The 27,904-nt window shown below is 48.5% G+C and overlaps 1 protein-coding gene across 1 annotated transcript; it reads right to left on the bottom strand.

Annotated features, from left to right (window-relative positions):
* Positions 1 to 139: 139 nt before the first annotated feature.
* Positions 140 to 24,491, bottom strand: LOC135830917 (serine-rich adhesin for platelets-like). The gene is made up of 14 exons (XM_065343138.1): positions 24,204 to 24,491; positions 23,814 to 23,961; positions 21,873 to 22,034; positions 21,079 to 21,131; positions 19,580 to 19,727; positions 18,410 to 18,801; positions 16,165 to 16,562; positions 14,326 to 14,690; positions 12,991 to 13,519; positions 10,600 to 10,705; positions 9,390 to 9,523; positions 8,472 to 8,653; positions 6,077 to 6,483; positions 140 to 1,089 (listed from the first exon to the last, which is right to left on the bottom strand). The coding sequence occupies exons 1-14, from the start codon at positions 24,216 to 24,218 to the stop codon at positions 1,054 to 1,056; spliced, it is 3,075 nt and encodes a 1,024-aa protein (XP_065199210.1). The 5' UTR covers positions 24,219 to 24,491; the 3' UTR covers positions 140 to 1,053.
* Between the last annotated feature and the right edge of the window lie 3,413 nt (positions 24,492 to 27,904).

The following is a 27,904-nucleotide window of genomic DNA, read 5'->3' as shown; positions in this document are numbered from 1 at the left end:
AAACACCAATCCAGGAGGGGTTGTTGAAGAGTACCCCAACAAACAACATGGGATAGCACACACTGGAGGTGCGCCGCATCCACAAGCACGCACATTGGCACGTTAGCATGCATACGCGCTCGCACACTGCAACAGGAAGTCAGAAGTGGCAGGGAGCCGGGGACTATGCTGCAGGCTGCAAGGCGGAATTGTGCAAGCGCAAAGGAAACGAGACATGCATGCTAGTGAGATATGCCAGACACGGTGGACCTACATGAATGTATTTGCACGTGGATACTGTGCGCAGAAAGCAGCAGGGAATCGCACTGCACATCCATCACGGTCTCTGAACAAGTGCGGTCTGCAAATATGTGCAGAATACAATTATTTAAAAACGAAAAGCTAAAAACTATGGACAGGTACTATAGCCAGTGGAGGCACCAGGTGTTCATGCTACATGATGGAACGTTTTAAAAAAAGAAAAAAAGAGTTTAGCGAACACGGTACTACCTACGAATATAGACTACAGATAAATGGGTCGCCAGATAAATAGCAATGACGTTAGCGTATGTGCATGCCATGAGCACGTACTGGTAGTCGCTGTGGAGTGTATTTGACATGAACTACTCCACTCTTCAACACAAGCAGGTGCAACAGAATGGCGCTATGTTGGGGGATATGGGCAGGTGGCAAGCGATGAACGATTCGGTTTGATTGCTTGCACCAGTGCTGTGTTCTTTATTCGGATAAAACGCACTGTGCACAATAATATTCGGAACAGCCAGGTGCCTATTGACTATGCTGGCAATGAACTACATGTACACAATGTGAAAATACTTTGAAATATAGGGAATATTTTACTAGCGGGCTTGGTTGTAACTGGAGACCGGTGACACGACTATGCCTTGAATGAGTTCAAGTAACAAACACGAAAACACGCAGAGCATACCTTCGTGGCAATGAAGTGCTGTGCTGACGTGTTGAGAGACAATACGCCCTGTCTAGTCCAGTACCAATCTGCAGGCATGGCTATCGAGTGAACAGGCATAGTGCTTAGTGCCCTGCTCTGATCTACTAAATAGGTCGAGGCATGTTCATGATCGGATACAGCTGCACAGGAGAAAGACAGGAATGCAGACACAATATTTAATCAAGCTATGAACCCTTCGGGGAGGTGCCAAGAAAGAGAGCAAGATAATCGTGCACATCTCTTAGAGGTTTTCAAGCACATGTACGTGAATACGACAAGCAAAGTGAGGGTCCACGAGCGAACGCTCTTTTGTCTCAAAATGGATACTCGTACTTAGATTTTTTGACGCTCCTCCGCTCAACCTGGTATCATTCAATTCATGTAGAACATCAGTAAGAATGGCAGTGATCACTTTGTGCGAAGAATCTCACACCAGTCAGTGCCTCTATGCAGGGTACTGTACAACACGTTAGTTTCGGTGTAACTTAAATTTCAGTAATTTCGGTTGAGAAACCAGGCACCTACATTTAGATTACACCTAACTGGCACTGGAGTACGCACTGTATGTGCAGGGCAAGGTGGTCACCTAATTCTACACTAGGCCACACCAAGTTATTTTCTATGTTTCGCGTCACCGCGCGCGTACCTTTTCGAAAATGGTCGACAAAAAAGAAAGTACCCAGTGATTTTTTTAGCGTGCAAGCACGTGTGCTACACTACTAGTCACCAGTCTACAGGTGTGGCAAGCAAAATCCGACTCTTGCCATAGCATGTGATCATGGTGATAGGGGACAGCGCCACAAACGGACATCAGAGCCGTATGCATCCCAAACGGGTCGAAAGGTCACAGCGCAGACACACACACATGTACACAGACAGTTCACAGACATGGTACACGTAGATCTACATATCCAGTCTACCTCTCGAGTAGTCCCCGATCCCCATTTACTGTTGTGAGTAGTCCCCGATCCCCATTTACTGTTGTGAGTAGTCCCCGATCCCCATTTACTGTTGTGAGCACCTTGGAACCCTTGAGGGGAACCTTGACTACAGGACTGTGCTGAGTACGATGACTGTCATAAGACAGATAAAAGAGGACTTGTAGATCCATATCGCCACATGTCATTATGTAGAAGTCTTCTTGCACCGGGCCGGAGTCGTGTGGAGGGGCGTGGTGAAACACGGTCGAAGATTAGCATTAGCACCATGCACCGTGTTGGACTGTTGCCGTTTTCAGTTTCTTGACTACGAATCTGTCGATGGCTGTTCTACAACTTCTTGTGAACACCCTCTAGCTAGTAAGTCGTACGGTGCTCTAGCTAGTATGGCAGAGGTGATTACCGTATTATCTCTATTACAAGTGCAGTCTCTTGTAGAAGCCCAGTCTCTATTATAAGCGCACTCCATAGGGCTTCGAAGATATACAAGCGCAGTCTCCAATATAAGTGCAGGGCTTATAATGGAGAACTTTATGGATCATGTCCATGCATGTTCGACGTCACACATCACATAAACACATGCTGATTGCTGTGGTAAAAGTCTGTGATCCCCGAGATCTAAAGTTCAGACTCACTCAGTGTACCAGGAAGCACAAAACTGCAGTCCCGGTACCTGCTGGGAAACTTTGTGCTACTGATTATAATGAAAAATAATAAGCAATGTGCATGTACCAGGTGGTTGAAAAATCATAACCCCAGTCTCTTGTAGAAGCCCAGTCTCTAATATAAGCCCGGGGTCCGGACTGGTTGAAAAAATATAAGCGCTGGGCTTAGAATGGAGACAATACGGTAGTTTCTCCATAATTTTGGACTTCACCCGATGCCTGGACTGGTATGCGGAGATTGCGAGCGATGGAATTTCTTTCCAAGCCGTCCTGGAGGGCCTGCTCATGAAGCGAGCTGAGATCGCAGGGTTCAAGGACTCTGACACTCTCCAGGACGGTGATGGAGAGAAATTCCACTCGACTTTTGTGAAGGTGCAGAAGGAGCCGTCATTAAAGTCTGTTGCGGTGTCGCTCCAGCCGAGTCTGCCAGCTGTGGCGACTTGTCGTCGGTTTGGATAATATGTAACATTCCACACATCGCATTGTCCTCCACTGCGCCCCGAGCTGAACCCAGTGGACCACGGTGCGATGCCTTCGCCGTCTTGATGGCTGGGGCAGCGAAGTTTTCTTGCCAGAGCCGCGAGGATCGGAGGACAGGTATGTCTACGTCCATGAGCTCCAGCTTCCATTCGATGTAGAAATGGTAGGCTACAGCCGAGGTAGGAACCTCACAACTCTGTGGTGGTGCTGGCGTGTGGACGAGGCAGACCCAGACCGTACAACGGTTGCTGATTCTCTCAAGGGCAACATGGACAGCTACCACACCAGAGCAATGCGGTCTGCATTTGTGAATCGATACGGCCTACTGTCCGGCACTAGCCCCACCATACTAACCGACATGTACAGGGAACTGACCGGCGACTATTCTGTTCTTCCCTGCGCTGCCACTGCTGCTGTTCATGATCGCCTCAAGCTTGCTCTGGATGCGCAGGATCCTGAGCTGGTATTTGACCTCCAGGAGATGAATTCTGGTCGTCCAGAAACATACCAGACATTCTGGGATGCTGCAAAAGCGTTTCTGGAAGCTCACGCTATGCAGGCGGTCGATAGTCATCGCCATGGTACTGTCACGCATCTTGCTGCTGCCATTTCAACGAGCGACTTTGTGAAACAAGTCGCTGACATGCTACCAGATGGCACCCTCATCCCGTCTATCCAACGGGTGCAGTACCAGTTCTGCCAAAGCAACAAGTTCACGACTGCAGCCGAGCGCTACACTGGTCGACTAGATGTTCGTCAGTCAATCCAGTCCAGGCAGCTTAACCATGAGCATCCTGATGCTCACAATGCTGCTGCTTCCTTCCGCTATCTCCGAGAGTTTGCTATACTGCAAAGGCAATGTGCAACACTCGTGTCAATGGATGACAAACACCTGGTCAAGGTTGGAGAGCCTGGCTTCCCAGTCGCTGCTGTGGACCGTGGCAGATCAGTTGTGGTTGGTGCGGAGGAGTCCTTCCAAGTTGCTGACCATGACTTCACACAGGTCAAGGTAACACCATCTGTGTCTCTGGTATGTGACATCCCAAAGACCATTGAAGACTCCTTCTATAGCGGCAAGGTGTATGTTGTCCTGAAGAATACTGTGTTCCAGCCGTCCACACCGTCCACACCACTGCGCCACATGGCCGAGTTGAAGAGTGTCCTGGGCAAAGCCGGTGTCAACAGGATCGTGAAGCCAATCCTCCTGCTCTATACAGATGGCGGCCCAGACCATTGGACAACATATGTATCCGTCCAAACCACCCTGATATGCATCTTCAAGACTTAGTCGTTGGATTAGGATTATCTGGCGGCTATGAGAACCGCTCCATTGCAATCATTCCACAACATAGTGGAGCGGGTGATATCCATCCTGAACATTGGCCTTCAGTCCATTGGAATCATGCGCTCGGAGATGGCTGCGGACATGGAGAAGCTGGTGAAGAGCGCAAACTCGATTGCGGAGCTTCGATGGATAGCAGAAAACACCCTGCGCTGAATAAGGCACTCCTCCAGTCAGTGCAGACACCCATGGACCTGATGTCCTCCACACTGTCACGCCTCAGTCTGAAGGGTGAGCCGGTGACTGTGCTCCCAGCTGCTTCGCATGATTAGATCGATGAGATGTGGACCAACATGTCTTCTGTTGATGCCAGTGTGCAATGGGCTGAAACGCAGGCATCCATCAAAAATAAGCAGCAGCTGAAGGAGTTCTATGACCACTGCTGCAAATCCCGCCACTACTTCTTCACCATCAAGAAGTGTGGTGCTGCGGACTGCAATATCTGCGAACCAACTGTTCTGCCTGAGGATGTGTTCTCCTCGCTGGCCTTCTTCCCAGGTCCTATCAGGAAGCCCCGGTCGGACAGCTATCTGTCGTTCTCCGATGTCTGGGGCCAGACAACGACGGAGTGTCGTCCAGCAGCGGCTCTAATGGCCAACTGCAGGGAGGCGACCAAGGCTGGAGACATCCACCTGAAGTCAGAGACGGTGCGCAAGGCTGTAAACTGCAGTGAGTGTAGCAAGCCCCGCTGTGTATTCAGTAGCAACAAGCTGAAGCCTGGCCAGCTGTCAGCTCTCGAAATGGCCTTGGAGGATATTGACTTTGTGGAGCACCACTGCTACCCGACGGCCATGACCTCCACAGTGTCATTGTCGTGCGCCCGGGCATCACATGTGCAAGTGATGTGGAGCGCTCATACTTCGCATGCAAAAGGTTTGCTCCAACGTGCTATGTTTGTGGTACTGAGCCACCAATGCCGGTACCACAGGCCGATCAGGAGCGCTACCAGGTTGTCCACATGCCATGCATCCAGTGTGATGGCAAAGGTGGCAAGCCACGCACACGTGGAGCCCAGAAAGCCGGAGCTGTTGCTGCTCGAAAGCGCAAGCATGCTGGGGCAAAGGTATGAGTGGCTCCTCCGTGCACGTAACTGTTCACGAGTGCATCTCTTTCATAGATGTACATGTACATAGTTCATATTTGAGTGAGGAACTGATTACATGATTGCTACGATAAATACTGTATAGGCTGGAATACTGGACACGCTCCTGCCAGCATTTCTTGGTGCTTGACCTACTGTCTGCCTCTATCTATAACAGTGTTTACTATTATTCCTCCGGAATAAGAGCGTGTGCACCGTGTATAGCGCAGTGTTTTGTGACAGTTGAATAGTGCTACCCAGGGAGTAGTACAATACCGGGTATTGTACTACTCCCTGGTGCTATCTGTGTGCAACATGGCCATATATGGCTAAGTACCCATAGAATGGAGTTTTGTTTTTTATCCGTTTTTGGGTTTTTTCCGCCCGCCCGCGTACCTTTTCCAGAAAATTTCCGATGCGAAACATAGAATTAACTTGGTGTGGCCTTACGCCTGAAACCTGGCAGGTCCCAGGCACCGAAATTATACTACACCTAAAATTATATGTTATACAGTATCTATGTTACTCCCAAGAGTTCCAGCTTTGGTGTGATGTGCAGTACATTTCTTCCAGCTACACGTATACAGCACAGCTAGCAGCAGGGTGGCAGGTACCACTTACAGCAAGATGAGTGCAAGGTACAAAGCCAGCCTTGGAGGGATCATCTGCCAGCTCGGCCCACCACCATCTACCCTTGTCAGTGTCGTCATTGTCATTACCATCATCATCATCATCATCATCATCACTATCATCATTCCCTTGTCCGAACTTGATGTCTGTACGCTTGAGAATGCGCAGGCACTCGCCCACACCAAAGCGAAGCTCATCTGCTTCCAAGTCCTTGGTAAATTCCTCGAGTTCCTCTTCATTCTCATCGTCATCATCATCACTGCCAGCTCCATTGCCCGCCGCGTTGCCTTCCGAATCCGATGGTATCACCGGCATCAGGAAGAAATCTTTTCCATCGCCGTACGGGAAGGCTGCGTACACACAGCTGTCGTTGGCAACGCCAAGCCTTTCTTCTGCATCTGCGGAACACACAGGCACGGGCACAGAGACATGGACGGTCAGTGTCAGCTCACTTGATATTTGGGTACTTGGGGCCCTGTATCAAGAGGGGTGGGGGAGGAGGGATTGCCGAGACGGGGCGGAGATCCTATCTTCTCCGTTCCGGCAAAACAGAATGGGTCGGAAGGGAGGTGTTTTTGACAGCTGGCTGAGTAAGGCAACACAGTTGCTTTGTGTGGTGCCATCTACACAGTCAAATTTTATCCTACTTCAAGACAGTAGCAACAGCTGCTGGGATAGTGTGCAATGCGTTGTACACAGTCAAATTTTATCCTACTTCAAGACAGTACTCAGTAGCAACAGCTGCTGGGATAGTGCACAATGCGTTGTACATAGTGCCTACATGCACATACACATAGAAGACTACACCCTATCCAGGGGTGCATCTCAAATTGTTATCACTATTTTTACAGCTAAAGCTGTGTTCACAACTGGCGCGTGGACGCGGTACGCTTGCGGTTCATGCGTGCCCAAACGCGCGCTCAGGCTTTCACAAAAAAACAGCAATCAGAGTCGTATTTAGCGCGCGCGACACCTTCGAGTACTAATATTTTGACCCCGCCAGTCAAAGTGACTGGCATGTACGCTGATACGCACCTGATACGCGCTGAAAATTCCAACATGTTGGAATTTCCATTTTGGTGCGTTTCCGTATGCATGGCGCCCCAAAAGCCAGCAAAAATACGCACAAACGCGTGGTTTCACGCGTACACGCGCCAGTTGTGAACACAGCTTAAAGGGGAAGTATAAGTAAAATCAAATTTTCACCAGTTGTAGTCTTCGTGGTGCTGAGTCGAATGGTCTTGGTCCGAGGACGCTGAGACGCTCCCTTCCTCCTTTATTCCCAATTGAACTCGCGCACTTCCACCGAAACTGGGTGACTGCGCCCTACTAGATAGGGATTTGTATGGAAAAAGTCACTAAAAACGCCGTTTCGTTCTTATAAAAGCACGGATGACCGGGATTGGTCCATATGTTGTAGTCTTGTGGCCGCTGAGTCGACTGGTTTTGGTCCGAAAAGGCTGCGATGCAGCGTTCGGCCCTTATTCCCAATCGAACACGGTTGAGTGAGCGTCACGTGCCTGCAGAGTACATTTTTCACATCAAGATTCAACTCAAAGGTTCAAAGTAGGGAGTCATAAGAGGCTTTTACGACTCCCTGGTTCAAAGGTTCAACTCGAGTGACATAAACGGGCCCAAACAGGCTGTAAATGAGCACGTGACCGCTTACTCAACCGCGTTCGATTGGGAATAAGGGCCGAATGCTGCATCGCAGCCTTTTCAGACCAAAACCAGTCGACTCAGCGGCCAAAAGACTACAACATATGGACCAATCGCGGTCATCCGCGCTTTTATAAGAACGAAACGGCGTTTTTAGTGACTTTTTCCATACAAATCCCTATCTAGTAGGGCGCAGTCACCCAGTTTCGGTGGAAGTGCGCGAGTTCAATTGGGAATAAAGGAGGAAGGGAGCGTCTCAGCGTCCTCGGACCAAGACCATTCGACTCAGCACCACGAAGACTACAACTGGTGAAAATTTGATTTTAGGGTATACTTCCCCTTTAACACGTATCCCGTGCTCTGGATGGCAGTCGTGAGTCAGTCAAGTGCCAAGTCAAGTCGGCGGAAAAGCGCGACCTCCGGTGTTGGGAGCAAACACCTTTCCTAGCCAACCATCTTAAATGTACACACAGCATAACGGATAGTAAGAGAGGCTGGGCATAAGGACAAAAACAGACTACGAAAGTCTGTCCAGAGGGAGATGGTCAGGTGTCCAGAGAAGGTTGGGGACAGATTTCCTGCGATTATGAGGATAGTTAGATATGGCATGGATGCGCACGCTGCCGGAAATGTAGAGGTCGTATTATCCCAAACACATGGTACTGGGCATCTGGCCAAAGGAATCCAGTTAGGTGAGGTTCAACAGTACTTGTGCCACGCTTCTTACCTCGCAAGAGAGCAATGACATCGTCGTAGATTTCAGGAGTGTCGGATGACGCTTTGCTGTCCAGAGCAACTTCCAGGGGAGTCATGCCATCAGCGGTGGGTGTCAGCACAGCACAACCACCTTCCAACAGCACCTTCAACACTTCTATATTACCCTCGCTTGCGGAACAGTGCAGAGGTGTCCTGTAAGAAACACACAAAGAGTAGGTGATGCCGCATACGAATCACACACGCACACACGCAAGCACACACACACACACACACACAATTCTACTCCAACCCCGAGGCAGGACAGTGCAGCAGCAGCAGCAGAGACAGACGCGCATTGCTTAACTTAAAATAGTTTTCTAATCGTCTAAGGCACGGTGCAGCTTTGTGATAAGCCTTTGATCAGCCTTTGATCAGATTGCGTGAACTCCGTTTAAATTGGAGTCGAGTAGCGGTCATGCCATGAAAAGGCAACAGGGCATGAAGAAATAAACTAGTGCGTTTCAAAAGTATAGACCTCTAGACTTTTTCAAATATTTCAAATTTGGATTGAGATTTTTGAAAAAAATTCTTCGGGACTTTGCTCGGACAATTTTCGCAATTTTTCTCACGATGAAAAGGTGCAAAATATCCTCAATTTATTTCACTAAATCTGCTAAATTTGGCCGAGTGCAGAGTTCACCAACGGTTTTTGTTCTCAACGCCACTGAGAACGCGAAAGTAGAGACTTTTGAAACGGACTATAGTTTCTAAGTCCGTGCAATTAATTGGGCCACATCAACTTTGGCCGAACAGCACCGGGTCCAGACATTGAATTAAACTGCAAGTAAAGTACATGCGACATTGCAACCATGCATACACTAGTACAGTACTAGTATCCGAACACAGCAAGAGCCTTTCCCAGTCAAAGCAGCACATGTAGGTAACTTACCACCCATCGCCGTCGATTGCATTGGGATCGGCACCGTACTGGAGCAGGAAGTCTACACAGTCCTTGAAGCCATTGACGGCTGCCGAGTGCAAGGCTGTCACAGCATCCTTACCACCAGCACTGATACTACGAACCTGCAGTGTGCAAGAATACAGGAACAAGAAAATAAGTGGTGAGGTGGGGGGGGGGGGGGGGGGGGGGTGGGGGGCTAGACGGACTACAGTATTGGCAATGACTTCAGAACTCAGATATTGACACAAGAAAACCGTAGAGCCTGCGCATGAACGAATGAATTAATCGTAGTGATCCCCACGGAAAACCATAAAATGCAAAATTCAATATTAAAATGTATAGCCTGGCCTAAAACAAAATTTTTATGTTCTCAAGGGTAGTGTGACACATCCACTGCCTTTGAAGGAAGTGCCCTTATACCAAAGGGGAGACAGGGCCATCGCATATTGCTTTAGCTAAACCCCAGCCACTTACATTCTCCACTCAACAGTGAAACTACCGAGAATTAGACTCAATAGAGAGGTTCCGCACAGCGTAATTACGTTCATAAAATTTTTTTTTTTTAAATAAAACGTAATCGATCTACGGAAAGTCTTACGTACACTGCATGCGGACCCGTGTTCCGCCATACGTAGTACGGAGTGTTCGAATCATGTAGCTGCCCTTGGCAACTCCAAACGCGACAGTGTACAACCTAGGGAGAGAGTCATAGATGTATATCCCGATCCACTTCCGACGCACCACCGCTAGTAGAGCTTCATTTACGTACTCTACGTAGACAACTTTCCGTATGTGGAGTGCAAACTCGCAAATTCACGGGTTTTCCCGCCCACTTATGTAAAGGTGCTCAACTTTACAAAGTGCAGAACCTCATTAATATCCAAAGTTTCAAGCAGCAGGAAACATAGCTAACATTAAAACCCTTCATACTACGCAATATTGATATTTCTGACTGTTTTGAACTGGCTCTAGACAAGAAAAAATGGCTGATGCTTGGGGAAAAATGTGCTGCGCTTGCGTAGTTGTTCTCACTGCGATATGTTCTAACAATATTGAGATGCCTTTTGTTGGCTCTTCTGCCTGGATTTCGTTGACAGATGCGTTAAGCCCATGGATCCTTCCATGAGTGACATGCGAACTGTAACTATTATTATTATTATTATTATGATATTATACTACGTTACGGTGCAAGCCTGACCTCCAAAGCAGCCATTCTCATAGCCGCCAGTTCGCCGAAGAAGGCAGCGTCCAGCAGCACACAAAGAGGATCCAGTTGCACACCTCTCCGGAGGTCGGCTGGAATCCTAAGACCAGCCCAAGAGCACAGACACAAGAAACCAATCAATACACAATTGCACAGCAAAGCAGGAGAGGAGAGAGAGAGAGAGAGAGAGAGAGAGAGAGAGAGAGAGAGAGAGAGAGAGAGAGAGAGAGAGAGAGAGAGAGAGAGAGAGAGAGAGAGAGAGAGAGGCGGGCACCCACAGACCAACCAGGACTATCTCTTAATTTGCTGGCCAAAAATCCTATATATAGGATTTGAAAATGTGTGCCTTTTATGCCGTTGTTATTGGTCATCACGACCAATAATAACGGCATAATGGTTTTCATGGAAGTTGTAAATATGTTTGAGGCATGAATGTTTACATTTTAGATTCATAGGGCGATAATATTTCTGATGAATACCCATTTTCAGCAATAATTGGAAATTTGAGCATAATAATATTGTTCAGCTGCTGTCATGGAAAGGACTGAAGCAGTGAATGTGCAGAAGAACATTGCAGGTGTGGCACGGGGTGGTTTCATGATGACATATCGCACATGCCGTCATGAAACTACCAGTTTTAACCCTTTATTACCGGATTACTTGCACAGCATGCACCAGAATTACGAATTTCAGCACAATTTCCAACTTCACCAGGTCATAACTTTGGTCTCCTTCACTTGATTTTCACAATCTAGGGCTCGTTGGAAAGCTCTTGGCGGGAGCAACGCCAGGGTACCAAGCTCCATCATCCAGTCGCCACAAATCCGGCGCGGTAACACAGCAAAGTCCTCTCCAAGCCTGATATGCAAGCAAATTCGTCCCATCAACGCCATTCCACTCTCCTTCATCGCAGAACCCTCAAATTTGTTTGAGACGATTCAAACTTCAGCCGACTACGTCATTATCATGTGCTTAGTCGCTCAAAGAGCACACGAAAAGGGATTTCCCCCAAAAATGGCGAAGTGATCGATCAAAAATTTGAATTTGCCGAGATGAGAATACGGCACGCGATATCTCTGGGGTCCGACATCGTAACTCTTCGGCGATTGTTGCATTGGATAGCTTGGAGTTTCCGCTACCAAATAGACCTTTCGATTGTTGAATTCGCACAAGAAATGATGGAGTTACGAAGGTATTACTGGCCTATAGAGTTTCGATCATATATGATCGAAAGTCTGCAGGCCGGTAATAAAGGGTTAAGGTTAAAACAAGGTCCAATAAAATCTCAAATCCTATATACATGTAAAGGATTCGAAAAATAGGGCACAGGCCTTAGTAATATTGAGCAAGGAGATGAGCCTGAGATTTTAGTGTTTAAAAAAATTATCTTATTCAACTCTCGATATCTACTAAGACCTAGCAAGGAAGAATTGGTCACATACTTTTTGCTATTCTCATGCCACACTCAAAATGCACCCCAAGAAGGGGGGGGGGGGTTGCGGCCTACATTCTGATGATCAAATTAATGGCGCACTAGCCAGTGGCTAGAGCGTGTTAGCGCCGCATGAACACCTGCCAGCTGGCAGCTTGATTACACTAATCAATCACGCAGATTCACGGCGCTAATCTACAGCGCAGCTCCGAAATCGCGCCAAGAGAGGTTGCAGCTCACACCTAGTGTTTCTTCTGCTCCAAACTTTTCCCACGTGCCTTGCTTTGAGTGTTGCCTTTGTGAAAGTAGAGTTCACTGCTGTTGCCTGGCTTTCACAGTTTTGCCCCTAGCTTTTTCTTCCCCACCAACACCCACCCTATAGCTGTTGCTCTACGTGCCTCTGTATTGCCACTTTACATACATAAGTCGTTCGGAATGTGGCTAAGTGCGAACAACTACAGCTTGCTATCGCCTATCTGCACTGCAATTATCTGCGCCCATGAACGCGCGGTCTATGAAAGTGTCTTTCCATAAACTCCTCAGAGAGAGCAGCGAGGGGCTACGGCACAGACAAGGAAGAGGTTCATGGGATATACGGGTGCACTACCACAACACCTGAGAGTCAAACCCAGCCTCCTTTCACACACTTGTGAATTATAAGCATCTGTCACCAGGTGTCACCAGGGTTAATGGAGGTATCGTTGACGTGGATACTTTTTTAAAATTTTGAGGTCTCTTGAAATTTCAAGTGACGCAAACGTCAAACTGACTAACTTGGTTTCCACCAGTCCACTCCCAGTCCTTGTAATTGTTAATATTTTGTGGTCCAGCAAAGTTTCCCCCATATTACAAGGTAACACGGCCACAGACCCACGCAAGACAACAGCAGAACCCCCCCCCCCCCCCCCACATCAGCAGAGATTCACACACCACCAAGCACACTATGTACGTACTCGGGTGACTTATTGCCTTCTTTGTCGGAAAGACGTCTCTTTAGAATCGACTTCACAGGCTTTACAGCAGCGGGAGGCTCGGGCACGGCCTCTTCTTCATGGGGCGTGGTTGCACGACTGGCACTAGAACCTTCGTCATCGGACTCGACGATACATTCTAGGGGCTGCGTAGGTGATATGACAGTGTCCCGGCCTGAATCAAGCCGCGCAACAGGCACAATGCTCGGCTCAACCGCCTCGTGACTGCCGCTCGTGTCCATAGGGGTCCCGGGGGAAAGCAGTGAGCTGGAGTCATTTGGAGATTGAGATGACATTGGCGAGGCCATCGGCACTGGAGACCGGCTAGTAGATTCCGCCACGGCCGTCGGTGATGTCACTGTCATTGCTGACCCAGATGATGTTGGAGACACAATGGCACTGCTATCACCAGAGCCCAGTGAAAGCAGTGAGCCGGCTGAGGAGGCCGTCTTACGTCTTACCACACCAGAGGCTAGCGTCTTAACGTTGGGCCAAACAGAACCTCCAGGGCCTGAACATCAGAAATTGCAGACAACCATATGTACACACACATACACACACGTACACATATACGTACATGTACGTGCACACACACACACACACACACACACGCACACACACACACACGTGCACACACGCACATGCACACACGTAAGGTTAGTTGCTAAGCAAACACAGCCCAACTGGCTTGCATGCATTCAAACAGGTTGGTAACACCTCATCGCAAGCATTACACTACCACCATGGCTAAGAGAAACAATTATGACTACCCCGTGAGCCATAACACGGCGACGCTTTACGACATGAACGCTGCAAAGCGGAGTTCACACTATTTTGATTACAGTTTTGAAATATAAAAATTAATAGTGTAGTCGTACACCGTCGCTTACTGCTTGCTTCTATCTGAAGAATTTCATTGCTTCCACCACTTCTATTCATGTTTCTAACGTGGGCTAGGGAATTTCTAATTATTGTTGAAAGTTGGAAGGGAGCTGAAAGCTGAGGCGAGTGAATAGTCCTGACATGAAAGGAAACAACATTTGATTTCTAAGGGGGTACTTATCGAATTTTTTACAACCCTACATGTTAATAGATCCCAAACTACCAGATAAGAATATCATCTTCCCAATGTAAATAACCAGGAAAGAATTCCTATAGAAGTTTCCGTGGGGAGTGCTCCACCTTTTTAAATATGACCAGCAGCAGAAGCAAACATACGATGGGGAGAAAGAAAGTACACACCAGCCACTTCACTGCAGCCACTGCCTTGGGCTTGACCAAGCACAAATGGCACGGACATCCTCGACAACAACTTACCTGTTGCGTGCTGCTGGCGATCTGGCACAAGTCCATCGCTGTTAGAGCGCGTGAAAGACGAGTCGGAGTGCAGCGGACTGGACGAATCGGTGCGCATGGAGCGGATGCTGGAGCGGGCAGAGAACGAGCCGGGCCTGCCGGATCGACTGAACGAGCCGTACTCGCTGGATGAGCGCCTCAGCGAACCACGGCGTCCGGTGATAACCGAGTCAATGTGAGAGATGTGACGCACAGGAACACCGTCGGCAAGTTTCACATTGCTACCGTGGCCAAACGTTTCCGATACAACGGGCAGCAGCTCGGAAGCGCCGAGGTCGGGAACCATTGGTTTGGAGGAGCCAGCACCGTCCGTTTCAGTCGCACTACTGAGCAGGGAGAAAGAAGCAGAAGAAAGAGAGAATGGACAATGAACAGTAGTGAGTAGACTAGATCCTCTGTCAATAAAGAAGGTACAGTATAACAGACTGGACCGGACAGACTGGCTCCGTGTTCACTGAGTGGGTTCAACTATATATTCTGGACACAGGCCTGAAACCCTCAAATGAGCAGAATGGATAATGCATGATGTAAAATGCGTCGCACAAATCGTAAATTCTCTTCCCAGATCGCTTAGGGCAAAGCGTGAAAAGAGATCACGTTTTTCCCTCCTTGTACAGATAAGTCAGACGCACGCAAGGCAGGAGAGAGAGCGTCCTTAAAATGTGAAAAATATGATGGAAGATGGAAGAAATTCTACTTTTACTTCAGAACTGTTTCAACTTTCAAAACCCGGCCTGATGCATACAGGTACACATACCTACATGTGCCATTACCAGGATGGCTCTGTGATAGACAACAAGTCCATTGCACGATGACATAGCTTGGACCACCAACACCACACACAGTACGTGTCGCAGGTGTTGAACAGTGCACTCCTTTTCAGGCCGATTCGTACTTCATTTCGCGTACGGGAAAATCATCGCGCAATCATCGCGCGATGGGCCAAACAAGTTGAGCTCAAGTCAACTTTCGCGATGAGACGCACTTCCTGTACGCGAACCGAAGTATGAATCAGGCTTTACACCAGCATACTCACATGCATCACTCCAACATTCCATATTCGGCAATGTGCAGAAGCCGTGTTGTCTGACACAGCGTATACAGTACAGTGATTGGTAAACACCACAACGTCTCCATACATGCATGATTCAGCCCAATGAGCAACGTACAACTAATCCCTACTGAGCAGTGCAGCACCAGTGTGAACTGACCAAGCAACACTACTCACCCAGCACTACTGACAGTGTGAACTGACCAAGCAACACTACTCACCCAGCACTACTGACAGTGTGAACTGACCAAGCAACACTACTCACCCAGCACTACTGACAGTGTGAACTGACCAAGCAACACTACTCACCCAGCACTACTGACAGTGTGAACTGACCAAGCAACACTACTCACCCAGCACTACTGACAGTGTGAACTGACCAAGCAACACTACTCACCCAGCACTACTGACAGTGTGAACTGACCAAGCAACACTACTCACCCAGCACTACTGACAGTGTGAACTGACCAAGCAACACTACTCACCCAGCACTACTGACAGTGTGAACTGACCAAGCAACACTACTCACCCAGCACTACTGACAGTGTGAACTGACCAAGCAACACTACTCACCCAGCACTACTGACAGTGTGAACTGACCAAGCAACACTACTCACCCAGCACTACTGACAGTGTGAACTGACCAAGCAACACTACTCACCCAGCACTACTGACAGTGTGAACTGACCAAGCAACACTACTCACCCAGCACTACTGACAGTGTGAACTGACCAAGCGACACTACTCACCCAGCACTACTGACAGTGTGAAGTGTAGTGGTAGACTGTCCTTCTGCATCCAAGTCCTCCTCCTCCTCCTCGGGCTGCTTGGGTATAGTTCCCGAGCTCATAGGAGTAGTAGTAGTAGTGGTGGATGTTGCGATGGGGACAGAGTCGCACGCTGTTGCTTGGGGAGGAGACCTGCGCACTCGCTTGCGGTCCGATCCCTCCGCGGGACCAGTTACGTCCATCTCACTGCTAACATCGTCAGCCTGTTGCTTGCCTTCCTGCTGGCGCAGCAGCTGAACATCGCTGGTCGTCTTTTCCACCGACTTGCGCACACGGCCTAGCTCCTCACGCTTGGTGCGCAGAATGGATGTGTTGGCCTGCAGCTCCTCGCTTTGCGCTTCCCGCTTCTCCTGGCAATCCTGCGACAAGATGGACCAGCACCAAAGAAAAAAAGAAGAAAAAGAACAGACCCCCTTGCTTGAAGTTGTTATCACATAATGTATGCACTGGTACACTGAGAGACAAAAGCACATGTACTCGGTGAATTGCTATTTCTGGACATTGTACATTTCTGGACATTTCGAGTAAAATAATTTTTCGTCGCGTGTAGAGTCAAGTCAGTCAGGTTGATGAAGTTTTTTCTTGTTGTAGTTGACAGCTGGGCTGTTGTAGTTTCTCCTCGTGTCGGTGCCTTGTTGATAGCCTTTTCTTGGGAGGCATTTCAACGAGTTTTGTGGTACTATGTCGCATGAGAATTTTGAATTTTGAGTAAAATAAGAAGTAATGGACGAATTGTTGGCTTCCCCATGTGCACTTCACTTCAGACGCTGTATAGTCTTGGACCTGTTAGCTGGAAGTGTGAAGAGGCCAACTGCAGTCCACCAATAGAAAAAATAACAAAAAATGGTGCAGTATAGGATGCCTATTGACGCTATTTTACTTTCATGTCCAGAATTCGATACACTGAAATTTAGGCCAAAAAATGGCCTGTCGAAAACATCCTGCTATAAAGTCTCTGGGATCACAGCATGAGCAATTGTCACATATTTGGAAAGATGAAGGATTAAGCCATACAATAGATACAAAAAGATATGAAAAATGTAAAACACACAGCCAGTGGGCCTCTATTTTATTTTCATGTCCAGAAATTGCTATTCACCTCGTACTCGGTGAAAGACATGCAAGCACCCCATCTCACATTGGCAATTTTTTATTGATCCGGTTTCACCTGAATGGCTCCCCAGGGAATTTTGAAGAAATCAAGTCAAATTGTGCCTTTCGAGACCAATTTGTGGGTGGTTCAGGAGCAAAAAGAAGAAGAAAAAGAAATCGGCCAGAATATTGGTCGGGCTCTGATGCCCATGATAAGTAACAAGTACTTCTGCATGGGTGCCGCTGTGTATGGACGCACCAACATCACGGCAGCGGTGATGGGGAGGGTCTGCAAGGACGCAAATTTAAGTCCGACCCTGAACGGAAAAGCTGGCACCCTGGACCAGTTCCGACTACATCTGTACTGTATGTGTACACGTGTGCGTCCGGCAGCATCCGTACAGCTTACAGGGGGGGGGGGGGGGGGGGGGGGGTCAAGAGGCGTGCAAGTGTGGGGCGCCAAATATGTACTTACCGTATTATCTCTAATATAAGCACAGTCTCCAATAATAGCACGTCTCCAATAATAGAACACCTTGGGGCGGTATTCAAAAAAATAAAGTGCTCAGTCTCCATTATAAGCACACTGTGTAAATTCATTATCTGTACCGGCGAAAAAAACCCTGAAATATGTGTGTCTGACATGAATTTGGCATGGCAACATGCCTCTGAAATGAGGTTGAAATAATAATGGAACAGTCTCCAATAAAGGAACGTCTCCATTAATAGCACGGGGCGGAGGCACATTGAAAAAATAAAGGACCGTGCTTATATTAGAGATAATACGGAAAGAGTCTGGATTCCACCTAGCACACCTGTAGCAGCTGCTGGACACGTGTAGACTACAAGACTAGTACTAGTGGGTGCGTTCGATTTCGCCCATGAATCGATTCATGAATGGAAGCTGGCACGTTGAAGTCGTTCGATTTTCATGTCATGACCTCTGGAATCGACTCATAATCGATTCATCATATTCTCATGGGGTGATGAGAATAGCCAGGGGTAATTCATGAATGGATTCAAAATCAACTCGTGGGCAAAATCGAACGCACTTAGTAAGTGCCCAACACACAAAGGTAAAAGCCATCAACCAATCCAGGAATTCCTGCTATACCTTCAGTTCCCGTCTTAGCCGATCACGTTCCTGCTGAAGGCCAGCAATATCAAAACTCGGCTTGGGGACTGATGATGACGTTGATGATGATGACGACGCAACATCGGGCTTAGAGACTGATGATGTCGACGATGACGCAACGCCAGGTTTTGATCCTAATGAAGTTGACGATGATAATGAAGCACCACGCTTCGAGGCCAATGCTCCTCTTGACGATGATGAAGGCACTACGCTTATCGCTCCAGTACTTATGGCTGCAGTGTAGCGACCTCTGGCAGCTATTTCTTTGCACTGCGCCAAGCGAGTGCGCATTTCCACCATCTGCTGCCGTATTGTGTCAATTTGTTGCTCATGAGAGGAACAGACCGAGACGAGCTTATCCACTTCATGTTCTACATGTATACGCACATATGCACACACACACACACACACACACACACACACACACACACACACACACACACACACACACACACACACATATGCACACACACACACACACACACACACACACACACACACACACACACACACACACACACACATATGCACACACACATATGCACACACACACACACACACACACACACACACATTTTCACAACCACACACACACACACACACACACACACACACACACACACACACACACACACACACACACACACACACATACATGACAAAATACACATGTGCACCTTCAGTACGCCACCTTTGATTGCAGTTGGCAACTACAACTAGAGTACCACTCATGCTTCTTGCCAGTATGACTGATATTTGACTGACTCGCAACTGCCATCAGGATCACATGGAGTGTGATGGCCCTTCCGTCTGGCAAACTTGCAAGAAAGCACCACTTCCTGCTCAATAACTTACAGCATTTTGAGCAGTTCACCGCTCATCAGTAGAGCTTGAGTACGCCAGTGAAAAGCATTTCCGCAAGAAGGGTGAGCTCCATGTTGACAGCAGACAAACTCTTCACTCTTTACCGCCAAGTCGCTACTTCTAAGTTTGTATTGTTAATTGGAGAGTTTGCAAAAATCAGTGACTTTGACCTGATCTTCCTTTATAAAGTGTTTCTTCAAGATTACTCAACTTTTCAATCAACTTGTCAACTTCCCAAAAAATATCTGGAATAGATTGAAGTCTCTATTCAGTGTATTCACTCACCTGCCCGTTTCCGGTTTTCATTGCACTGGTCCAGCTGATCCCGGAGTTTCCGTACTTCCGCCTGCGGGGAGCTTCGCAGGCGCTTGGCAATCGAGCTTGCGTACGATGAAGCGGTCGAGATCGGTGCGGTGCTGCTCCTCTGGTCTGCCTGCATGGGCAATAGGAACACGTGCACAGGTCCTGATTATGAACCACACTACGCGACAACAAACAACACAAGTGCAAAGATGCGCACCGGCATACCGGTAATCAAGAAGGCACTGCAAGAGTTGACGGGGCACAAAGTAAAAAATAAATAAAAGGTGTTTTAAAATGAGAAAAATCCACCGTTAAATCCACCGTTAAATCCACCGTTAAATCCACCGTTAAATCCACCGTTAAATTACTCAAGAAACGTTACTAATGTGCTATTCCTTCTCTCCTTTGTACTAGAGAAATAAAGGCGTCAGACTTTCAACTCCTACAGTACCATACTGAAGCATATTGATTCTGGACTGCACTCGGTGCAGATCACTACATTCCGACTGAAAGACGAGCCAAGGAGGTGCTACCTTGAACGCTGCTCTAAGTTTCTAAGTTCTAAGTTTGCACACTAAATCCTGCTTCCAACTATAAGCTAGGAAGAACATCACGAAACGTGCCATTGACAACAGAGAGGGTTCAGTGACTCGTTGTGTGAACTCGATTTTTCTCTGTGCTGTACTGCAAACAGGAACAGTCCTGCCCCGGCTATGCGAAAACGTTTAGGCAAGCTGTGTTGAATCGCCCTTATATCCCCATACTCCATAGTGAAGCCCCAGGCATTGTGTCTACATATATTATTTCAATGTGTATACTGTACTCGCATTGCCAGCAGTGGAGCAAGTGTACATGTACATACATAAAACGCAATGCACTAACCAAGACACTCAAAAAGGCAATCGAAAATCCGCAAGACCGCATACCAAAGATACAACAAAAATGTACGCGGAGATGTACAAAAACGCACCTACTGTAAGACATGTTATTATAACGAGTCGCAAATTTAACGATTGTCCAAAATTCATAGGTTAACGAGAAGATATATTAACGATCTTGCAGTATTCTGCCATATCCACACACAGCATATATGAAGCAGTACGGCCTCAACGGATCTTATTATAACGAAGAAATGTCATCCGTTAAAACGTTAGATTTGCTTCCTCGTTATATATACATGTCTTACAGTATGTGGGTTCAGATAACCGAGGTACAGTACAGGTACATGCATTCCCTATTCAGATAGGTCTGTATTGTGAAACATACCACACTTCCTTTTTCGGACAGGCTGCGATTTCAGAGCTTCTTAGCTGTTACGAACCAAACAGCCCTGGTTCGTGAAAAACAAATTCGATCTACCAGATCTCAACGAGACTCTAACCCAGACCCAACCCGATGACTCATGCGTGTTAAACACACGAGACGCCGACCCTCTCTAGTGTGTGAAAGAAGTCAAGCAGACAAACATGTACATGTAATACCTGGTTTGATGGTGTGCGAGAAGTTGAAGAAATTGGCCGGCGAGGTGAAGTCCCTGGCAACAATAGTGGCAACAGCGATGGCAACCACAACAGCAGCAGCAGCAGCAGCAGCAGCAAAACGTCGGAAAGAAAATCTTGAGAAATTGTCCAAGGAATTGATTATAGCGGCTGTGTCTGTTCAGTCTTTCTCTGACAAGGTCTGATTGTCAGACTGATATACACTCAAACGTCTCTTATCCGGGCACCTTGGGACCGGGCACTGCCCATATCTCAGATTTGCCCGTATCTCAGAATAACTCATCTACTTACATAGGCTCGCAGTGAACACATACAGGGAAAAAGTAAAAGAAACCAAATTCGAAGCATTTGTGCTATAGGAACTCAAGCTGAAGGTGCCCGGTAGAGAGACGTGCCCGTATCTGAGGCGTCCGGATAAGGGGCGTTTGAGTGTATTACGTACCACCTGAGTTTGCCTGGTAACACAAGCATTTCCATTGAAGTTCCAGCGGTCAAGAGCGAGCTGCCCATCCACAGTATTGAGTATTTCTTCCTACTCCTTCCTGACACCAGCCACAAATTCTGGCTCAAACACAAACAAAAAAGTCATCAAAGTGACTCACCATACTCGTGGACGACTAGCCAGCTGACAATGCACGACACTAATCAGCAGGTGTGCGTGTGGGGGGGGGGGGGGGGGAGGCAGTCCCGGAAACTGAACCCCTAGATCACAGTTCTACGTAGCTACACATACCTAGATAGCTGGTGGACAGGGGCGGCGGTGGACCAGGACTTACTTGATGGGGTCTGCAAGCGTGCACTTCGCCGAAGCGGAGAGGTAACCGCACTCCGACCGCTGCCTTGCCCCTTTTCCCTGTACAGAAACTGGACTTCCGGGTTAGAGGCACCCCATTGTCTCATAAGATCCGCCGGCAGCTCCGACTTGGCTACAGTGCGCTCTAGAGGAACATAACATAACAGTAGACACAGAAGAGTTATACAGATAACGTATCTGTGCTCAGCTGCCTTTTGAGCAAAGCAGATGTCTTGGTCATCTTTGCTACTAAGCCACTGATCTGTGTTGGGAGTTAGGAACATTCCATTTATTAGATTGCATACTGTATCTCATTGTAAGTTACAGGTGCCACGGCCTGCACAGGGTGTCCAACCGTCCTGCTTAGGACCAAAACAATTAACATTCTGTACATTTACATGCGAGACAATTGCCTTTGTATACATCATGTTATATGCGTCCTGTTTTGGCACTTGCCAAGGTTGTACAGACTGCCCGCATCCAAACCTAGCAACACAGGCACGACGCTGAGAGCACACCACAGGCCCAGTGTACATGATGTGTGTGTGTGTGCGTGTGTGTGTGTGTGTGTGTGTGTGTGCGTGCGTGTGTGTGTGTGCGTGTGTGTGTGTGTGTGTGTGTGTGTGTGTGCGTGTGTGTGTGTGTGTGTGTGCGTGTGTGTGTGTGTGTGTGTGTGTGTGTGTGTGTGTGTGTGCGTGCGTGTGTGTGTGCGTGGGTGTGTGTGTGTGTGTGTGTGTGTGTGTGTGTGTGTGTGTGTGTGTGTGTGTGTGTGTGTGTGTGTGTGCAGAGCTCGTCTATGATGTACACTGTGGAACCTTCCTTGTCCAAACTAGTGCATGTGCTTAATTTCCTGACGTATTGAGCTTTTCTGGTAGATAGCACGGCAGTAAGCTCTCGAGCCTTGACCAGTAGCGTGCGCACATGCACACACACACACACACACACACACACACACACACACACACGCACGCAAGCATGCACACACTTACACACACACACAAATCACAATGTGAAATAGAGGATATTGTAGAAGGTGAAGACGATGAAAAAGGTTGAGCGCAAATGGCATAGTTGCTTCGTTATTGGCTGTTTCAGATTCTCCTTCACTGCTATGCTTCCTAGCACTTTGCTGCATGCGTCTTCTTGGTACTAGAAAAGTTCACTGAGTACTTGATAAAGGTAACATAGCTGCTTTCTTGTGAGTTTTGTACACGTGCTACTGTTCCTCTTGTTCACACAATATCGTCTTCGCTGTATCGAATAAAATCAACTTGCCTAGCTCTTCGCTGCTCGTGAGCGATCATGAGAGCGTTCAGATGTTTCACCTGTGTAGATTGTCTCCCTGTTCTTTTGCTTGTAGTGAGGGCAGCAATGGTTGTATATGAAGGAGCATGCCACTGTAGTTGAAGATCATCAAGATTATAGGCGTTGAACAGTGTACAAGTCATGAACCGTCGTGCACACTTGTAACCCGCAGTACAAAGAAACTGGCAGCGCACATTTACGGGCGGTCGGTATTCAGGGGACGGCGAGTGTTATGGAAATACGGTACAGTGAAATCCTAATACAGGTCTACCCTCGTCAGTAGATAACCCCGAGGGGGGGGGGGGGGGGGGGGGTCAAATTATTTGCCTATAATGGGTATAATATAACGAGTATTGCCTACTATCCGGACGTGAATGTACGCGTTTCAGGCGTCACGGGATTTTTGATCGTTGTCTACTAATGGTGTTTGTCTTGTAACCAATCGGTTGTACTATAACGAGGGTAGGCCTGGATACATGTAAGAGCGTAGAGTACATGATTGTACTGTACAGGTGATCACTGAGTCTTAACTATACAGTCCTCTACTTATACATGGGTATTACGTGCCAGAGAAGTGTTCATACTGTTACCAGCCATGCATCATCATGTGCACACATACCGTGTCTGTGCCTCCACTTCTCCACAATGCATCCATCACCGGGGTCATTCAGGTGGCACAGGACGTCAGCAAATGTGGAACTGCGCTCTATCGGCACATCGGTAGTCTTTTCTCTGCCACCGGTCTTGCTGACGACCTTCAATACAGCCTAGCAGCAGAGCATTACAGAACGTAACATAGCCAGGGACCCCAGGAACAAAGTCAACTACACGTACACAGTTTCAACGTCTAGCAAGTCCTAGTCAGCCGCTAGTGCTTGTGCAAGTGAGAGATAATCAATCAATACAATAAAGCCGTAGGAGCACCGTATGAAAATGAAATACTGGTGCTTCAGATATGAAGTCACTGGTGAGCCTTGTCACGCCATCCATCCAAAGAAAAGAGACTTACCGATTCTGGTTCCATTGAAAGCTATGGTGTGTGAATCGACGAACGTGCCTGTCTCAGTTAATTTTTGAACTCGGCTGTCTTTCCGACTCAACTACTACTTTTACAGGCACCTGGATTGGAGAAGGTACTTGGAGGTGCCTCACGCGGCATTATTAGAACGTGTCTCTCAATCCAAGATAAACTCCATATTACCCCCCAGTAGCTCAAATAATTCTTGACAAGGCCTGGCAGTTTTCGAAAATAGGAAACAGTGAAACAGCAGGTGTTGTATTTGCTAAAAAAAAACAGTAAAATGACACGACACCACCATGTACCAAACACAATCATTTTTACCAGGATTATCGCTTCAAACCCGATCGACGTCAAAAAAATCAGTCGTCATGTCATTCATATCCAAAAGAACTCAAGTGCGTTTGCCACGATAGCGCGCGCTATGGACCAGTGGCAGTGGCGCGGTGGCCGGTACGCATGCATGGTGTACTACATGACTCAAGTATTAGTTAGTTACAACAGCCTCTTTTACGGGCAAGATTAAAAATTAAAAGCAACACAATGATGAGAAAACAAGAGGGGTAAACACAATAACTTTATCAAAGCTGTTGACTCACGCATACACACATACACACACACACACAAGATAACAATGATACTCAGTACCTAGACTGCAGGAGTTGCAAAGAAAGTTAAATCGCGGCAGCCTCCGCGTTTGCGAGGACAGCAGACTGATCATTGACGCGGCGCATCCGCCGGGCACCACGAAGGCAGGCAACACTGGCACGCAGGAGACCAAAACCAAGACGACAACGCAGCAACGCCATCACCATTGCGTATGGCTCTCCGGATTTCTCTGCAGACAGAGCAGCAATTCGCTTGAGAAGAGCGGAAGCAGCTCGACCGGCTCCACCTGTGGCTGAGAATACGACAGGTACGAAGGAGGCTCGCTCAACTTCTTGCACCCTCTGACCATACCTGCAACGCTTCTCTCGCTCATGGCTCTGGTAGCGAGCAGCGAGAGAAGAGGAACGGTTTGAAGGAGCGAAAGGGTTAATGATAGCTTGCATAGACCTCGGTCCTACCGGTAGGACCTACCGGTAGGACCATCATACACAGACATGCTGCATGGCCTCTGTTCTAACATTGACCTAAAACTTGACCCTAAACTGTTGCTAAGGGGCTAATGAAGAAGTCCACAAATTTTAGACGTGATCGCACAAGGCATACTACGAAATTCCATGGTAACAACCCATGGTAACCATGGAAACGGAGTATGGAATTATGCATTCCACGGCCTTGGCAAGCTAATAAAAACATTAGGACCTCACCACAATTGATGTGCCATGGTCAAAATTCACTTTGGACAGAGTTGCTAGCGCACCGACAGGATTATGTGCGGCCATTTTGACAATCGGTAAAATTGCACATACGCAATGCACTGGACATAGCCTTGCATTTTGCGCCATTACTTTGCCTGACAAAGACCTCATCTCAACAATTGTTTAAAAAAAATTCTCAACCAAAAGCACTTTTGCAGCTCGATTTCTTGGGTCCTACCGGTAGGACCCGTGGTCCTACCGGTAGGACGGTATGCAAGCTATCATTAAAACACCCGTACATCAAGATAAACGCGTTCAAACCGTCCTCCCCACACGCCACTCGCCGCCACATCCAGACGGGCTTGATCCTCGGTGGACGCCGTCCGGTAGCGGAAAAGCTCGCCGGTGAGGGGTTGGAGATGAGGCTCTACTTCTACGCTGTGTGCCACCTTCTTCAGTTGGCCAGCGATGATGTCCCGTACCTCATTGTGGCGAAGCGTCGGGAAACCACCAGTGGGGCAAGAGAGAGCATGCTCAACAGAGAAGGTGGCACCACAGACACAAGTAGAAGGGAGCCGTGCAGGGTGCCAGCCATACCGCAATGTCAGACCATCGCGAAATTCACATTTTGACAAGCTGAACCCATGCCGACTGAGGGGGCGACACGTGAGCCAGCTGGACGCACCCGCCTCACTGCCAAGGTTGATGGAGTGCTGGAGGGCAGAGGAGGCTCGGGCGGTGAATTGGCGAAGGGCTTCCGTGGCAGCTGCCTTCACATCCTTGCGGTTAGAGGCCTTCAGGCTGGCGACCTCTGCCAAAGAGTCGCCCAGGTTGAAACTCTGGGTGAGGATGTTGGCAACCATAGGAGCAGTGATGGCACGTGAGGATTGGTATTGGGCCGACAGAGAGGTGGGATCCAATATTCCTAGACCACCGTTCCGGCAGGGGAAGGAGAAAAGGGTGCGGAGCTCAGAGCTGATTTCCTGGCCTGTGAGAGCTGGGAGGAGCTTCGTGGCAATGACCCGCTCCAGTGAAGCAAGGCCAGCAGACGCACTTTCGAGTACCCGGCAGAGGAAAGACCAGCGGCTGGAGAGGCCTCGGGTGAAAGCAGAATAGGCTGCTTGTGGCTGAGGCAGGGCGGTTGATGTCAGTGATTCGACCTGCCCACACCAGTCCCGGGCTTTCTCGTGTACGTAGTCTTCGACAAACGCAGGTGTGCCTATGGCTGAACCCAGGTAGCGGTTGCCTGTGGCGGTGATGTGGATGCTTGTGCCGTCGAACAGCTGGACAGCTTCATCGTAGTCGTCAGGCTTCACCACGAGCACGGACTTTGCTGGGTTGAGGAAGTATCCGAAATCAGGCCCTCTGTCGTGCAGTTTGTCCCACCAGATTCGGAGAGGAACGAGTCGGCCACCTGCGGACGAATCGTCCGCATACCATAGCTGGCAGGCGCCGGGTGTTACGATCTCCCGGATGAGAGGGACTACGCCGATCGCATATAACGGCATCGCAATGGGGTCGCCCTGTGTTGTGCCCTCATTGGAATGAATACATTCACCATCCACGTAGAGATTGCTGGGCTGACGGTAGGTGTTGATTCAACCGTGGCAAACGAGGGGCATAGGTGCTGCACATTCCGTAGGCAGGCGGCGCGATTGATGTTGTTGAACGCATTAGTTGCATCAGCCATGATGATGCCCTGGGTGTCCTCCTGGTCGTACACATCATGCATAGCGTGAATTGCGGCCTCAATACCGAAATCCTGCCCGGCACACAGCTGCAAACCACCAGCAGCTTCCTGGATGTCTGCGCTGATGACGTGAAGAATCGCCTTCCCCACTACACGACGAAGCACCTCGCCTATGCCGATCGGCCTCACGCCCGGGTGTTTGTCGAGAGGGATTAGCCTCGAGGCTAGGTAGGCCTCTAGGGCATTCGGATCAACGAATGTCGTTGCTAGGCGACAAGCACACAGAGCTAGTGAGTCGCACAGAGAATCGGATGTATCAGCAAAGCTCGTGCACATCCAGCGCCAGTTCTCAGCGTCAACGCCGGATGGTCCAGCGGCACCATGGGTGTTCAATACCGCCTTCCTCAAGGCTTCGCGGGTGAGAGCGTCAAACCGCACTGGGTGAGGTGGTGCCGGAATTTCGCCTTGCAGAAGTGCCCCTGGGGCGAGGGGGGCGCTCTCTGGATGTTTGGCCTTCAAAGCTTCCCGGACGGTTGTATCATCGATCTTGTCGTCCAGGTTCAGGTGGCCCTTTGTCGGTGGGCCCTCGAGGTCCCGCAGTGCAGATGCCATCCTCCCGCTTGTTACTTGGGACGCGAAATGCCGTGCCAAGTTTCCATCTTGATTGGCATGGGACGAACTCTTGTTGCGGTCCGTTA

This window comes from Sycon ciliatum, chromosome 1 (assembly GCF_964019385.1).
Source record: "Sycon ciliatum chromosome 1, ocSycCili1.1, whole genome shotgun sequence".
NCBI classification, from domain to species: domain Eukaryota; kingdom Metazoa; phylum Porifera; class Calcarea; order Leucosolenida; family Sycettidae; genus Sycon; species Sycon ciliatum.
The sequence above is the reverse complement of the archived record's forward strand: the minus strand, read 5'-3'. Positions and strand labels throughout refer to the sequence as shown.